This window comes from Orbicella franksi, chromosome 3, assembly GCF_964199315.1.
Source record: "Orbicella franksi chromosome 3, jaOrbFran1.1, whole genome shotgun sequence".
NCBI lineage: Eukaryota > Metazoa > Cnidaria > Anthozoa > Scleractinia > Merulinidae > Orbicella > Orbicella franksi.
The window spans coordinates 6,227,986-6,245,007 of NC_138147.1; the positions used below are offsets into that span (position 1 = coordinate 6,227,986).

Consider the following 17,022-nt stretch of genomic DNA (forward strand, 5'->3'; position numbering starts at 1 on the left):
TTATTACCACAACATGCGTGGGAAAGATTTTTGTTGGTAATAGCGCTGTTGATCTCCCGTCAACAAAACAACCACCACACTTGTCAACCGCCATTCTGTTGCCAGCTTTGACAACGATGATGGGGGTAATTGTGGTTTATGTCGGCTTACTTTTCGGGCCGTTGGAGGAAGTATATTTAAATATAACATGGCGATAAGTTAAGCTGCCGCTTAATGAATCAAACAGATGATTGCGTTTGTGTAATTTCGTGAGTCGATCTTGACCCTGGGGTGGGGGCGTGCGTTCGCTTCCAAGATCAGACCGATGTTAAAGGCATTGTGAAGACGAAGGGCTTTTTGTTGATGGTCTTATCGATGATGAAAGAGGGCAAAAACCATACCCTATTTGAGACCCAAATGACCAAAATCGATATCCTGATTATAACCAAAAAGGCTAAAACCCATACTCTTTGGGCCCGCACATACCTATATAGCCCATATAAGGGAGTACCTCCCCGCCCCACCCCAGGACCCGGAAATCTTGGCACACTTGGCACAAGAAAACAATTTTTTTACTACCTCTAATCACTCATGATCGCTGCCGGTAAATACTTCGGCCACTTCAGGTATTGTACCGGTTTATGAGGGGTTGCAAACGAACAAAACATATTTTTGGAGGGAAACCAGGAGAGGCAAAGGATTTGCAAGGTTCCAGAAGAAAATATTGTAATAGCTCTTGCAATCGGAAGAAGTTATATACGAATCCTTTGGTTTACGCTTCAGTCGAAACTCTTTTACCGTGGATAAAATCGGGCTTGAAATTTGTTAATCGTCGGCTTTGGAACAAACAGAAGGAAGAACAAAAGAAGAACGATCAACATTTGGTTTTTTTAATAGTCAGTATAACCAGTGTTGGCCAATAAATATCTACAATATAAAATCTTAATGTAATTTGAAGCCATGACAAACACTTACATTTCAGTGTCTTAACAAAACTGACTACCTTTGACTTGCATAAACTAATTTTCTTTTTACATACCACGATCAATATGATTGAGATGAATGACATGTGCTATAGTAAACACACAAGGCTGACTTGAATAATTCAGACCATTCTCGTCCCCAGAGCCCACGATCCTTCAGGCCTGCGGCAGGGATCGAGAGCTCTGGCCGGACGCCGATTTTCTGAGCATGCGCAGAGTATTCGTTTTGTATTCTCAGCCAATCAGATTTGCCAGATTTGACGGGAAGTCCGTGAATCGCGGACTTCCGGTGTTGGACCAGCCCAGAGCTCTCGATCCCTGCCGCGGGCCAGAAGGATCATGAGCTCCGGGGACGAGAATGAATTCAGACATACTGTGCCTTACTTTTGACATGCGCACTGACGGTGATATAACTGGTTTTGCCAAACGACTCTGGCTCCCGTCCACACTGCGCCGGAGAAATTTGAAAAGGCAGCTTTATTTGGCTTAGGCCTGCCCGTCCACGCTAATCCGTCACGAAAACAGAGCTTTTCGAAAACTCTCTTTAAACAGGAGGAATTTGCGTTTTAGTGTGGACGGCAAACATTTTGAAAACGGAGCTTTTCGAAAACGACGACGTCACAATAATCAAGTGATTTCACTGCCCGAGTTTTCCTCAGCCACAAATGCAAATGACTAGTGATTGTTGCATTTTCAAATGTGGACGGAAAACATTTGATGCGTTTTCAGAGTGAAAACGCCGTTTTCAAATTTCTCCGTCGTAGTGTGGACAGGGCCTCTATATTGCGTAAAGTGAGTTTCTATAATTTAAACAAAAGAACCGCCACAGAGCAAAATGGATCGATAACTCTTCTTTGCGGTAACATCCCAAATGAATTGTTCATTATTTTAAAGTTCTAATCGTACGCCTTTCGTGAGCTTAATCTGGAAGATAAAAAATACTTCGAGGAAATACAAATGTCCGCCATTTTTTTTTAATGTTGTATTTTCCCCGACAGTTTGGACACACAAGAAACTTTCGTTTTTGTGTGAAAGCTCGAAACTATAACAAATTTCGATTAGTTTAGCCCATATTTCTCTCCACCATTCTCTTCACAGCTCGCCCGCGCTTCTTGAATTATTTACAATACAACATTAACAGAGGCTAATCAATTTCAACACGGTAATCGGTTTATTTACTGTAAGCCTCTGTATCCACTTATGCAACCAACAAACAACCACGCTACACAGTGAAACACGGCAGTCTAAAAATCGAAAATTCAAATGCTTTGTTCCAGTGGTCTTATGCTTAAATTTTTTCTCTCTCACTCTAAAATATCATTGGTTATTATAAATTGAGTGCCAGTCCTGAGAGCTGGAGATTTCAGACTATGGCCATTAAAATGCACCAGTAAATTGAAACTAGAAGAAACAAAAAGGCAATTCACGAGGGCTGTTTGGGAACAAACCGGGCACTTAAGGCCAAGAATGGAGAATGGGCCCGATATAGAGTTTCAGACCAAATGTGAAGCTTGCAGGTAAATACGGAATTTATGGCCCGCATCAGCAGGCCAATACTTTAAATAAATCTTCACTCGTCTGCCAAAACCTTCTATGAGACACCATCTATCTCAGCACTTGCTTTCAAGGTATAAATAAGTTGCCGTATGTCAGTTCGCTTTTGTGTGATCGATGAAAACCAGTTGGGTTTCCTTATGGGCAGTGTGAAGTCTGTGATTGGATCCTGCAAAGACAATCACAATAAAATGCTGTTAGTGGCAGCAATGGTTCCTTTAAGGTTTAACAACAAGAACAAAATCATACTTTATTTCTCACAAATTACAATTATTGGAAAAATTACAACTTTTTCATGATTACAACTGATATGCCTTGTCACTTTATAAATATTAAAGTTACTGTTACAGAGTATGGGGGTCAAGTAAACCATTTGTTTTTCTAGTTAGCCCCCAATAAATAAATTTACAACGATTTTAATATTTCAAAATACAGAGCCCTTTGGTTGTGTTGTACGAATTAGAATTTACCTCAAAGAAGCTCTCCATGTACTGTAACACGTACACGCCACAGTCGCAAAAGTTGTCCTGCTGAGGAACCTGAGAATGGGATGGAAACAAAACCCTGACACTGAGATTGTTGACCATTTACGCGGTGAAACCGGTTCGTCAACGTTTTTTTTTTTGCAAATGGTGAGTAAAAATCCCCGATGGCAAGTTCCGTCCGGATTGGCCATTTAATACCATTTACTCAACAATCCCCAATTTAATGAAGAAGACTAGGATGAGTTCGACCTGATCATAATTCCAAGATGGCGGCTGGAACTGGTGAAGAATTGCAAATGGTAAACACATTTTCCATTCGGATATTTCGGTTGGAAATTTTGGACTAACTTTCAAGACGTTCCGTTCAATTCGGAAATTTTCCGGTCGGTCGAAGCAAAATTGTCTTAAGTACCATTTACATTCAGACCGAAATCTCCAGAACTTTTGGGTAAATGGTTAAAATTCCAAGTCTCATAAAAATTAGGATTTATTTAACACTATCAACTAAGATTAACTAACTCTGCAGACTTTATAGTCAAGACTCGCGCAAATTTTTGAATGAAAGAATATCTTCACGTACTCTTTCCCAAATGTATATTTTCTTCGTTTTCCTTATCTAATAATTATTTAAGCTTGGACAAATTTCCAGAAATTTTAGAGTTCAGACTTTTCCAGATTTCCAAACTATACGATCATGAATATGACCAGCAAATGGAAAAACAAACCTTGGGATGGTTGCCTTTGATTGTGTCCTTGTCAAAGATTCTCGAGGCAGGTTCTTTCTTTCGTTCTCTCCATTCGCACTTGAGGTAGCTAACGAAACACGAAAATTGTAAACTAAGAGCAGTGTCGTCAAAAGTTTACGTAGCGAGCGAAAATGTCCTCTAAACAGCTGATTCACACGATGATATGCAGTGTCTTAAAGTTGTTGGATTTAGCCAATCAGAAGGCTGGTGACGTGCTAACTCACATGACGTATGCAGGCAATGACGTTTTCCCGCCATGTGCCGCGTCCACATCTGTTTCCCGCCAAAAACTTTGCACGGTAATTGAAGGGATCAACAGCCACGGGGCTTACCAAATCATCAGATTTTGTTTCTGTAATACGTTTTTGAGTTAAGACCTTTCTCTAAACTGTGACACCTTGAATACAGTCCCCCAGAAAACAGCATTTGTCCCATACCTTACAACAGAAGAAAACTGAGAAAGGACAGCTTGACACTAAATGCTGTCCTTGTCTGCCGGTCGAAATCATGATAAGGAGAACTTGATGAACTTACTTTCTTAGATTGAGCATACACCTTGTTCTCGAACCTCCCAGAGAGTCAAACACTAAAATGCACGGTCTGCAAAAGAGAACGTTATTTCATTACGCCAATGACTGAGATCTTCCTTGCCACTATATAATCAACATTACAATAAATAACAATGCAACTTACAAACTCAATCACCTAAACTCTTTTGACGGTTAATGACTTTGTTTCACTGAACCGATAGCTTTTCAATCTGACCACGTGAAGGGTTAGACAGAAGCCCGCAGCCAAGGGAGGTCGGTCATGATATGATATCTAAGTCATTTTTTGACGTACACAATTGTAATTGCCTTCAGATTGTAAAGAAACCTTACAAAAATAGTTTTCGAATCAGCAAACTTGGAAATATGGGCCAACTACTTCAAGACGAGCAGAATTTCCATAATACTCCTTACTGAGATTTGATGATTTGTTTGGACAAGCTTTTCTTGGATTGACGTTTAACTGGTTTCTTTCGCAATGCTGCCAGCGGAGAGAAATCAAAATCCTCTTCATCGTCATCGTAATCACCACGTTCAAGTTCTTCCTCGGTTCCAGTCTCCGTATCTGTGGCTTCACCCTGTTGTTGAGGTTTTTATAGAAAATAACTAACAATTAGGTTATGAACTCGAGATATCTATGAGGTGTTAGTTGATGAGGCCGAAGGCCGAATCAACTATCACCTCATAGAAATCGAAAGCGAATAATCTAATTATTTTAGTAGAATTCTAACTCTGAGTAAATTTACTTCAAATAACAGTTTCCCATTATTTCTCGACGTATCACTAACCGTCGTGTCTCAGAATTACATTGCTAGGATTGAATTATCATTTGCAGTTGTGTGTGCGCGTATCCTTTTTCTCAATAATTTCAAGATTATTGACGACAAGCCAAGCGTAAATGTCCTTCGTTTAGTCTTCATATTAATTTATTTATCCAATTGCATCAAAATGTTCCTCCAAAACTTTGGAAAAACGAAAATAAGAACGTCGCCATTTCCATAGACGACCTCCAGCTACTGCACACTAATTAACAATTAGATTATGAGCTCGAGATTTCTATCGCATGATAGTCACCAACGGGCCACCAAAAATCTGGCCGTATTAACGTATTGAGAAAATGACTGACTGAGCTTTTGTTCGGGCCAGAATAAATATATCTTATTAGATGTTTTGGTGTGTAGTATCGCTATATATAGCTGGTTTTCACATGACGTCACCAAAATTCGAACTACAAAACTATTGATCTTCCTGAGATTTTACTTAAATGATGTGTAAGAGCAGCTGAAAACTAATATTCATACAAATTTTCGCTCCGAATGGGTTCTTGGTTTTGTGATACACTACGCTTGAATTTCTAAGCTTTTGCGTGACGCGGAATTTACATGACGGTCTAGAGAGCTGTCATGATGGTTAAAAAAGTGACTTATTTCGGGGAACTTGGCTATCTGAACAGTTCATGTCTTAGAAAAAGTCTTATTTTAATGTTTTAGAGTTCCTCGGGGGATAAATTCACGCTTTTGTAGCAAAACTCAGTGACAGATGTTTCTGCTGGTTTCCGGCCGCCATGCTGGTGCCCATACGGATGGGCACCAACATGGCGTCTCCATACAAATCTCTATAAATTTGGGTAAAACATTTCTCCGCATATCTCGCACAAGAAAAATTGCTGTAACCAGAATTTTGGCGAGAGTCTTTGCATATTTACCTTCTTTTATTTCCCAGATTCTGGACTTTATCTATTGACCGGTTTTGATTTTTATTTTGATCTATTTTGAATTGCGTGACACTGAAAACCAGCAATTTTTACGAGTTGTGCCGTATTTCGACGAGCTCGTAGGGCGAGTCAAAATACAAACGAGTAAAAATATAAAGCGATACTACACACTAAAACATCTGATAAGAGATTTATTATCCAACTGCTGTAGTCAATAAATTTATCAATGAAAAAAAGGAGAGTGCGACAGTTTTGTGTGCGCGCGCCGACCTGTACGGCAAACAGGTTTGTCACTGTACAAATAACTGTACAATATCGCTGTATATTTGTACTGTTATTTGGACGGTGTTCGCTGCAGTTGGATAATAAAGATGTCGTAATAACGAGGTGGCCGTCAGTGAGGGTTGCACTGTATACAATTTTAAAGTCTTCAGGTTATCAGAGGCAAAGTGTACCTTGGTGTCGGTTTCCTCATCATCATTGATTTCGTTAACATAAGCTGGATTCTCCTGCCCAGCGAAACAGATGACAGCCAGATACCAGTGAGAGCTGACGGGGTAAAACAAAACAAACTGTCATGTTTCGCTAGATAAGCACATCAGTCATAGAGTATCTAGCAGATCTCGCTCAACACCAGTCAACGTAATATATAAATTTAGCCGAGCCTAAAAGCGGAGGTCCTGATTACAATAAGTTCACCTGGCTTGAGCCTGCGATCCAATCAAAAACCAGTACCTGGGCAGCGGTGAACTCTAAAAAACACGTGACTTCGACGAGCTATAAACTTGAGCGCGCGATATGGCCACATGATGCTGATCAGCGGAGACTTTGTTTTGACAGGTGTTATTTGATCACAACATGGAATCTAATATCAAAGATGCACAAATGTATGCTGTAACCAAGGTCGGTCTGCTTGCTCAAGCCAAGTTTGTTATCATACTCACTCACCATACCCTTTCAGTATAGTACTCACTCCAGCTCTGTATAACATACCTTTCGTTAATTGGTACAATTACAAAATCTTTCTCAAATATGTCTACATTCTTCGTCCATGTTCGCACCTGAGAGTGCATTCGGTCCGGAGTGCTGGGGAAAGAAAGGAGTCCAGTCAAACACGTGCATGACGGAATGGTGCGGGGGCAGAAAGAGATGAAGTTCAACAAGTTTACTGTAGTTTATATATACAACTTGCACAAAATTGGCTGGAAATTTCTCGTAGGGTTTTTGAGCTCCTGTACGCTCTCTATTGCGTAATATTCAAAGGAGTCTTTTTCCTTATCTTAAATCGGTTCCATCAGTATAGTATAGTACAGCAGAGTACAGTGCAGTAGCGTAGTGTAGCGAAGAGTAGAGGCAGTAGAGGCATTGAAAACCCCTCTAAATGAATTTCGGCCTTTTTTTGGGACACATTTGTTCAAGCTGCTAAAAACATGTTTGTTTAAACTGCTCTTCCATTTATCGCGAGGAAAAATAGACCTAAAAGTTTAAAGAAAGCTGAAATATTTTCTTCCAAAATTGAGAGGTGGAGGTTTAGTGCTACCTCGAGATGAGATAAGACCCATAGAAAATTTCATTATTTTCATACTTTATAGTTTTGTGTAAGGGTATTCGACACTACATAGCCTAACCCAGTCTTACAGTGTACATACATGAAGTTTTGAACTTTTCTATAATATTATATTGGTGTGTATGAATGGGTTGTAAAGTGTTTTTCACCAGTACATGGACAACTCACAGACCCAAACCACTGTCGGTTCTTCATAAAGAGGGGTCTAACAATATTGTGAGAATTAGAAACAACTCCATGAAGCATATCTGACGGCACTAACCTGGTGAAAGTGTCGTTATTGCTGTTATTTCTCTGTGTGAGCCGCTTGTAGAAGAATGAGCTTAAAATATGCGTGCGTGCTCGGTCCTCAGGCTTAAGCTTCTCAAAGAAAACAAACCTGCAAATGAGATTTTATCGGAGGCAAGTTTTTCAACGACCTCTGAATGGCACAGACTGTGGGAAATAAAGTTTTACTTATTTTATTTTAGAAATAGTTAACATTTTCTATGTTTCAATCGAGTTATACGTGGAGAAACACTACTGGAAGTTTGGGAGTTCACCCAAACCTCCAACGAATGTTTCTATAACTAGATAGAAATAAAGAAAATGTTTCATTATTTTTTCATTTACACTGTGGAAATCTCGAGCCCATAGTCTAATTGTAAAATTGAAGTACGCACGTTAGCGTGCGCTTCTTTATACAGGGTGTTTTCTAAAATACGTTTGACAGTTAGCTTTGGAACGGGTTTAGAAAATTGGTGCAGTGCTCTTCACTCAGTTAGAGGGTAAAATTTACAAATACAAAGGTTTTCTCTTGGAGCCCTGACTGGTTAAGAACCTAAATATACTATGACAAGTGTTGGTCTTGCCATTATGCTCTGACAATAATGCTAGCTGACAGTGGATGTCTGATAACTAGTGGAAACGTTTTGTTGTTAAACTCACTTTAGGTAGAAATCAATGATGACATCATTAAGGAATTCGCCAGAATCAAGACAAGCGATATCCTCGGTAGTAACTGTGATTCCACCAGTTTGAGGAGGAGGAGGATAAACAATAAGTCTAGAAAGACAAAAGAATTGAGATCTGTAAGTATCGCCTGAACTCCAAACGTGTACAAAAGCTACAAACGACATAAGCTATACTGTACTTTTTTGACACTATGACAGACTGCTTGCTGCTGTTTGTTCTTGTACTGTAAGTTCTGGAACGAGTTGTCATGGGTGGAGAAGACACCTCTTCAGATGCTAGAAGAAAATGTGAAGGCAGTATCAACAAAAAGTCATATACTATAAGACTAAAGTATGCTGCATATACAATTTTAAGGTAAAAGGTAAAGTCTGCATACCAGCCAACTAGGCCATCAGGCCGGCGCTTATCTCTGGTTTCTATAGCATGAGGCGACTAGGAGTATTTCTACTCCCCCCTGAATGGGATATTAGTCCTTCACAGGGTTACCCCCAGCATTTAATTCACCAGTACCCATTTATTTACACCTGGGTGGAGAGAGGCACTGTGAGAATGAAGTGCCCTGCCTAAGAACACAACACAATTTTCCCAGCCATGGTTTGAACATGGACTGCTCCATCCGGAGGCAAGCACACTAACCATGAGGGCACCATGCCTCCACACACACTACCACACGCTACACAATAAACTTGAGAGTAAATGAAGTACTAAGACTAGTAATCCTACATTCTTACATTGATTCTGCTTGCTGACAGATGGGCTAGGGGTTTTATATGACATAATTCTTTCCACTTCTTTTATGCTGCAACATACAAAAAAGACGTGCATTAACGGACAAATGGACTACATTGTTTGTTAATATCAGGTTCTTTCTGTTCATATTTTACTCTGAATAGTAAAACCCACCTTAACTCAGCAAAATCTTTGGATAACTTGTCTGTGACCTGTGGAAAAAGACATGTAAACACATGCAATAATATTAGAAATAAAAAACAAAAGTGACTCAGTAAAGTGGTTTCAATGAGCAGTAACTGCATCATTTATGTATGCTAAACGTTCATCATGTCATCTGAACATTTAAACAGTTCAAGAATAGTGTGGAATGGTGTTAAGGCTGAGTATACTGTAGTACTGCTTATTTATTGCTGCATCTAAGTTGTGACTTCATGAATAACTGTGCAATGTAGTTGGTTTTTCTCAGTAATGATTTTTAAAACTAACAACAACATTTTGAGCGCACAGCAATATTTTTAGACATTTTCAGATTCATACATTATGTACATTATGCACACACCCATTCCAACAAATCAGCCTTTACTTCCGGCTTAATGTGTTCACTGACTTCCAGAACAATGTCCCTTTCTGCTGCCACTGTCAAGCAAACACAAAAAAGTGGAAAGTGAGCCACAAAACATACACTGTACTCACAACAAAGAGGCTGAGAGGGGCATGGTACCAGCTGTTTTTTTATATAAATACAACATCTGGATTAGGAGCAATATTGGTAATAGTGTCATTCACTGCAACTGTGAAGTACCCTGCAGCAGGCTCTCGTATTTGGGCTGAGGTGCGAGCAGCAAAGCTGTGAGAGACCTAAGCCCACCCCTCCATGTTGTTCTCACTTGCACATCAAAGTGAAAAGCTACATGTAGAAAGCAGGGCTTGAATAGGAAATCTAGACACTGGAACCTGCTTGCTTATTAGCTGAGAGGAGAAGCATATATTTTTGTCACGTGTCTTATGCTTCCTTTCCACTCATAGGATACACCTAGGAGCTATTTGAAAGGACCTAATAAATTATTATGAAGTTTGCACTTGCTCATATCCAGGGATTGCCTAAATACTAAAAGGCACACAACTCACCAGCACTTCCAGGGTTAATGAAACTTCCCTTGTTGGAAATCCTTTGTCTCAGTTTCAGAGCATAGCCTGGAGTCACTCCCAAGACAATCATACCAGGATGTGAATCGGTATAAATCTGCAAGCAATTCGACAACAACAAAAATGGATCAATTGAGATTATTTCAGTTGTATGATGAAGAGTGAGTATGAGTGGAAGACGTCAGTATTTGTAGAACTTTAACAGACTTTATATAGTCCAAAAGACATAACAGCCCACTAACATTTACGTTCCTAACAATTCTAAAACAATACATTATTAATTCAACTCTCGAGGGAAAATTAAAAAATAGACGTGTACCTATAAACAAAGTACTTTCTTTTCCAGTCCCAGTATTGAAATCTCAAAAGTTTTCTGACAAAAATGCAAAAGCACCAGTACACATAAAGTATACCTCAAGATGAAATCTAAGTTTCACCTTGCTGTTGCTTGTAAAACTGTTAGTGCAGACAACATGACTTAACATCTTTTTAAGACCCCCATAAAAGCTCTCACCAAGTATCCCATCCCTTTTAATTCAAAGTGGTGAAATCCACAATTACTCCAAACCTTACACAAAATGCCCTGGTTTCTCACTAAAAACATTGCAAAATCTCTCCACTGTCTGAACTTCAAATGGATCTCTCCAGTTTATAGAAACTGAAGGGTTGGCAGGTTTGAAATGATGACATTGTAGAACTCAGCACACTGTTGAGAGATACTTGTTTCCTAAGAATTATAGTACATACATGTAGCTGTTACCTTAAAAGAATTAAGATCTTTTCCTAAGATGGTCAGTGAGCAGTTTTTGTTGTCTACAACAAATGTAGAATTAGAAAACAATAATTGTTATTAGTAAGAATGAATTTGACACAAAAAGATATTAAAGCCTTAACTTTTCAAAAAGTTTGTGGAGACTACAAATAAACTGTCTGTTAAAAAAAGAAGAAGTAAAAGCTGAACTTTCAACAAGACCACAAGATAGACTCTACTACTGGTCCTTTTTCCTATTAACAGCTGATTCAAACTGACCTCATTATAAGAACAATGCAACATTTGCTTTCCATTGGCAAAATGTAGTTTCCACAACATTTTTCAAGGTTAAATTTTCTTTGTGAATGATGAAATGAAGCTTCCTTGATGCAAGTTTGATAAGTTCTACATTTAATTTACCCTAAAGAGTAAATTGTACTACAACAGTTTGCCCTGAATTTTCCTGTATAAGCTTATAATAAAGTTTGTTTTCTGTTGCGGAGATCACACAAAAAGAAAAGAAATACAAAATTCCCAGTAAATTTCAGTCACAGTAATAGGATATGTGTAGCAAACTTCTAAAATTAGTATTTTTCATCATGAGAACAAAGCATCTACTTCAGAATCCACTGTTTGGGGCCTCAACCTCTTTGCATTCTTTACCATTCCCTGCTTGGTTATACTTGGCCAATGTTAAGGGAACTGGCACTAGTGAATTTCTGAGCTTGAAGAATTCAATCATGTAAGAAAATTTAGCTATTCTAGTGTTTGACACTCCATTACATTGATCACTTGCCAAAATTTGTCCTTTATTTACTTTTTGTAGCATTTTTATTCACAGTATCCTGATGTAGTCTCCGCAACATAGTCTCCACAACAGCACCATCACTTAGAATTGTTAATTAAAATGGAAAAATATGCAACATTAGTTAAATGTATTGTCAGTTATAGTGAGTAGATGATATGTCCTTGCAAGTAAAACAGACAGATATTTTTGATCTATCCAAGATTGAAAGAACTTCTCACTTAAGTTTGGTAGAACAAAAGTAATGGAATTTCTGAGTGGTCTCTGCAACTTACTGTTGCATCCCACTCATCTGATACTGAGTGAATTACACTACTGTTGTGAATAGCTCTACTGGACATCTACCACACAACAGCAGTCTGCGTCTGCTTTGTAGTCTACGTTTTTAGATATATAATAAATCTCTGAATGTAGTCTCCGCAACAGCGGAATACTGTGGAATGACCAATTTAAAAAGGTCATTATTCCTATTGCCCATTTCAAACCAACCTTAATGAGTAACTCCATGTTTGAGTCAAACAAATCAATTCCATTCTAGATCTTCTTTTTAACAGTCAAGGAGTGTTTTTGTTGCAAATCTTTGTTAAGGCACTCATGAAGTTTCTTATTTGAATCATCTTCAAATCAACCGATAGCATGAGTATTTTGGAGCAGTAAATCTTAAATGATGTGAAGTTTATATGAAATTCATATATGAACTGCGGTTGTAGATGACAGTGAAGAATGATCATCACAGTTAATTTTCCAATTTAAGCAATTGGAAAGAAGAAGCCTGGAAAAAAAAAATCAGGGCTTCAACGGGATTTGAACCCGTGACCTCTGCGATACCGGTGCGATGCTCTACCAACTGAGCCATGAAGCCACACATTGGGAGCGAGGTCAATTAATTGAGTTCATATCTTCCCGTGAGGAGTGAAATGATGTGAAGTTTATATGAAATAATTCATATATGAACTGTGGTTGTAGATGACAGTGAAGAATGATCATCACAGTTAATTTTCCAATTTAAGCAATTGGAAAGAAGAAGCCTGAAAAAAAAAAAATCAGGGCTTCAACGGGATTCGAACCCGTGACCTCCGCGATACCGGTGCGATGCTCTACCAACTGAGCTATGAAGCCACACATTGGGAGCGAGGTCAATTAATTGAGTTCATATCTTCCTGTGAGGAGTGAAATGATGTGAAGTTTATATGAAATAATTCATATATGAACTGCAGTTGTAGATGACAGTGAAGAATGATCATCACAGTTAATTTTCCAATTTAAGCAATTGGAAAGAAGAAGCCTGAAAAAAAAACAAAAAACCAGGGCTTCAACGGGATTCGAACCTGTGACCTCCGCGATACCGGTGCGATGCTCTACCAACTGAGCTATGAAGCCACACATTGGGAGCGAGGTCAATTAATTGAGTTCATATCTTCCCATGAGGAGTGAAATGATGTGAAGTTTAGATGAAATAATTCATATATGAACTGCAGTTGTAGATGACAGTGAAGAATGATCATCACAGTTAATTTTCCAATTTAAGCAATTGGAAAGAAGAAGCCTGAAAAAAAAAATCAGGGCTTCAACGGGATTTGAACCCGTGACCTCCGCGATACCGGTGCGATGCTCTACCAACTGAGCCATGAAGCCACACATTGGGAGCGAGGTCAATTAATTGAGTTCATATCTTCCCGTGAGGAGTGAAATGATGTGAAGTTTATATGAAATAATTCATATATGAACTGTGGTTGTAGATGACAGTGAAGAATGATCATCACAGTTAATTTTCCAATTTAAGCAATTGGAAAGAAGAAGCCTGAAAAAAAAAAAAATCAGGGCTCCTGATTTTTTTTTTTTTTTTTTTTCAGGCTTCTTCTTTCCAATTGCTTAAATTGGAAAATTAACTGTGATGATCATTCTTCACTGTCATCTACAACCGCAGTTCATATATGAATTATTTCATATAAACTTCACATCATTTCACTCCTCATGGGAAGATATGAACTCAATTAATTGACCTCGCTCCCAATGTGTGGCTTCATAGCTCAGTTGGTAGAGCATCGCACCGGTATCGCGGAGGTCACGGGTTCGAATCCCGTTGAAGCCCTGATTTTTTTTTTTTTCAGGCTTCTTCTTTCCAATTGCTTAAATTGGAAAATTAACTGTGATGATCATTCTTCACTGTCAGTAACTCTTAAAGTTGTTAATAATTAACAACTTATAAAAGAATGTCCCCTAGATTTTTTGGCCATTTTGAAAGTGTTCAAAAATAGCTGAATTTTGGCATGTAGGCTTTGTTGTACCTGAGAAACATTGCTCTGAATTTTTTTTTGGCTGGGGCGCTCTTTGTTCTCGAGAAATAAAGTATGCAAAAAAGGCACACAGGTTGGAAAAACCGAGTGGTTTATTGCATACGCAATATCTCGAGAACGAAGCGAACTTTAGCGCGAAAACTACGGGACATTGCTTAACATACCTGAATGAAACTGCATGTGAAATTTGGAGCGTTTTCGAAAAAGTTCACCTTTGATTAAAATACCTGACACCCTTTTCCCGCCGAGTCCTTCAAATAAACGAAGCCGGGCCTTTGTTATGTTAAACAGAGCCGATCCTTTGTTATAATAGCCAAGCCAAGCCTTTGTTATAAGTCGAAGTCTCGCCTCGGTTTATTATAACAAAGGATTGGCCCGCTGTGACCGCAAGGACTTTGATTTTACTTACAAACCAGCAAAATGTCAATTTCACGCAGCTTATATAAGCTCAAATTTGTTGATTTCAGGTCAAAAGTGGTTAAAATGTTGACTCATGTTAACGCGTGACGGCAAGGATGTTGATTTCTCTTAGAAAGCAGCAAAATGTCAATTTTACGCAACGTAAAAGCTCAAAAATGTCGATTTTAGGTAAAAAAAGGTTTAAATGTTGATTTCATGTTAACCCGAGACGGTAGGGATGTTGATTTCACTTAGAAAACAGCAAAATGTTAATTTCATGCAGCGTATAAACTCAAAAATGTTGATTTCAGGTCTAAATAGGTAAAAATGTTGATTTCAAGTAACTCGTGACGGAAAGGATGTTGATTTCACTTAGAAAACAGCAAAATGTTAATTTCACGCAACGTATAAGTTCAAAAATGTTGATTTCAGGTTTAAATAGGTAAAATATGGTGGCCGGAAAATAGTGTTAACATCTGGAACTTACTTTGGTTATCTGGGACAATGATTATCTGCACTGAACAAATAAACATCAAATTAGCACTTTTCCAAATACAGCAATGTCTTAAATGGCTAAAAATCACGAGATAAATACATATTTTTTGACAAACACGATCGTAGCTTTATGTCATGCACCGCCTAACAGATTAACAAATGAACCCTTCTGCGCAACGCACGGGTCTCCATACATCTGCATGTCCGCTGATCCCAGAAGTTCAAAACACTACAAATCATGCCGATATGAAATAAAATCAATGCAACCTGGATCACAGATCTATGTTACAATCGATCGCTACTTGTTGGCCATTATTACCTTTAAATGAAAAAAGCCGAAACAATCTAGTTACCAGTTCGAGAAATGCGAGCAGAACGTGATCGCAATGCATGCCGGGAAGGGTCTTTACACCTCGTGCGCGGGAAAACATGGCGGTCGATACAAGACAAATTTTATAAGTCAAAAACCAGTTCTCGCTTTCCAAACTTTGACACTAGCAACGCTTGGCAAATGGGCCACAACTCACGAGAGGGTATTTTTCTTGGGCAAGAACTGCTCTTGGACTTTGCTGCCTGGCTCGATCTGACTTCGAATGCCGATAACACGATTATGGTATATCAGCTACCTTCGAAGTTTCAGAACACATTTTGATTCTTTAAAACATGCTGATGACTTACGGGTTTATTGAGGCTTTATGATGCCTCTCAACCACCAGGCAGGCACACAAGGTACTTTAACACTATGCTTAAGATATTAGTTGACAGAGCTCTAATGCGGCACATCTCTTTTTCGTTCGATGGTATTTCGTTTGCCGCTCGATCGATTCACGTGTTGTGTTTACGTCACAATAACCGATGTAAACAATCTGTTCCCAGATTTCTGCTCTATATACTATTTTCCTTTGACTTTAAGACAGCTAAGATTCAGTGGAATACACTATAAACAGTCTGCCTGTTTGCTGTTCAACAAAATAATAAGGTTTCTTTTGTTTTTTGTTCAACAAAAGATCTCCAAAAGATGCCGCTTGGAAAACTGAACTTTTTGCATACGTTATTTCTCGAGAACGAAGAGCGCCCCAGCCAAAAAAAATTCAGAGCAATGTTTCTCAGGTACAACGAAGCCTACATGCCAAAATGCAGCTATTTTTGAACACTTTCAAAATGGCCAAAAAATCTAGGGGACGTTCTTGCACGCGGCCTTTCAATTATAATGGCATGTTCAGTTGCCTAGTGATTTTGAGGCGTAACCTGCCAGCTCAGTCTGTTACACAACACAGATTATGTACTCACCATAATCAATATCAAGTTTGATCTCATCATTGTCAATCTGTATAAAACGAGAAAATATACTGTTCATAAGAAAGATATTACAGAAAACATCGCTAGAATTAACAACTTTTCTGACACTTGTTGCTAGACTAACTAGAAAGTAAATGGAGAATCATTGCTATTGTTTAATAATTCAATAAGATTAATAAAAATAAAAAGGTCCCTATTTGCACATTTTAAATTTGCAATGAGCTTCCAAACAGAGACTGCTAACATCTTACTCGATGACTCAAGAAATGGACCAGTCAATGAAAGGGAAAAACCACATGATTTTTACATGTTGATAAAATACCAGTAAGGATTCATGCACTTATCTATGAGGTAGAAACAAAACTTACCCTCAGAGGTTTTGTAGCAGTGCAAGCTAAGGTCCCAAGTCGCACATCCTGTCCAAGCATAATTTCTATTTCAAGATCATCTCTGGTATAACCATGTAGATTGTCAGATTTTTTCTCAACACTTTGCTCTTCCTAGAACAAAGAAAAATAACCATAGTCACCTCCACAAAACTAGAAAAAAAAAAAAGATTATCATAATT

The 17,022-nt window shown here is 38.5% G+C and overlaps 1 protein-coding gene across 1 annotated transcript in view; it reads right to left on the bottom strand.

The window, feature by feature from the left end:
- Positions 1-17,022, bottom strand: part of LOC145480944 (uncharacterized) — a 23,223-nt gene continuing 6,201 nt past the window's right edge. Inside the window, exons 10-26 of the mRNA XM_081459290.1 lie at positions 16,823-16,954; positions 16,446-16,482; positions 11,169-11,221; positions 10,391-10,505; positions 9,822-9,898; positions 9,434-9,471; positions 9,262-9,329; positions 8,709-8,805; positions 8,504-8,620; positions 7,839-7,955; positions 7,003-7,095; positions 6,465-6,558; positions 4,710-4,873; positions 4,282-4,347; positions 3,727-3,814; positions 2,987-3,055; positions 1-2,685 (exon numbers count right to left, since the gene is read on the bottom strand). Coding sequence (XP_081315416.1) covers positions 2,554-2,685; positions 2,987-3,055; positions 3,727-3,814; positions 4,282-4,347; positions 4,710-4,873; positions 6,465-6,558; positions 7,003-7,095; positions 7,839-7,955; positions 8,504-8,620; positions 8,709-8,805; positions 9,262-9,329; positions 9,434-9,471; positions 9,822-9,898; positions 10,391-10,505; positions 11,169-11,221; positions 16,446-16,482; positions 16,823-16,954 — 1,557 coding nt within the window. The 3' untranslated portion in view covers positions 1-2,553. The remainder of the gene's footprint in view (positions 2,686-2,986; positions 3,056-3,726; positions 3,815-4,281; positions 4,348-4,709; positions 4,874-6,464; positions 6,559-7,002; positions 7,096-7,838; positions 7,956-8,503; positions 8,621-8,708; positions 8,806-9,261; positions 9,330-9,433; positions 9,472-9,821; positions 9,899-10,390; positions 10,506-11,168; positions 11,222-16,445; positions 16,483-16,822; positions 16,955-17,022) is intronic.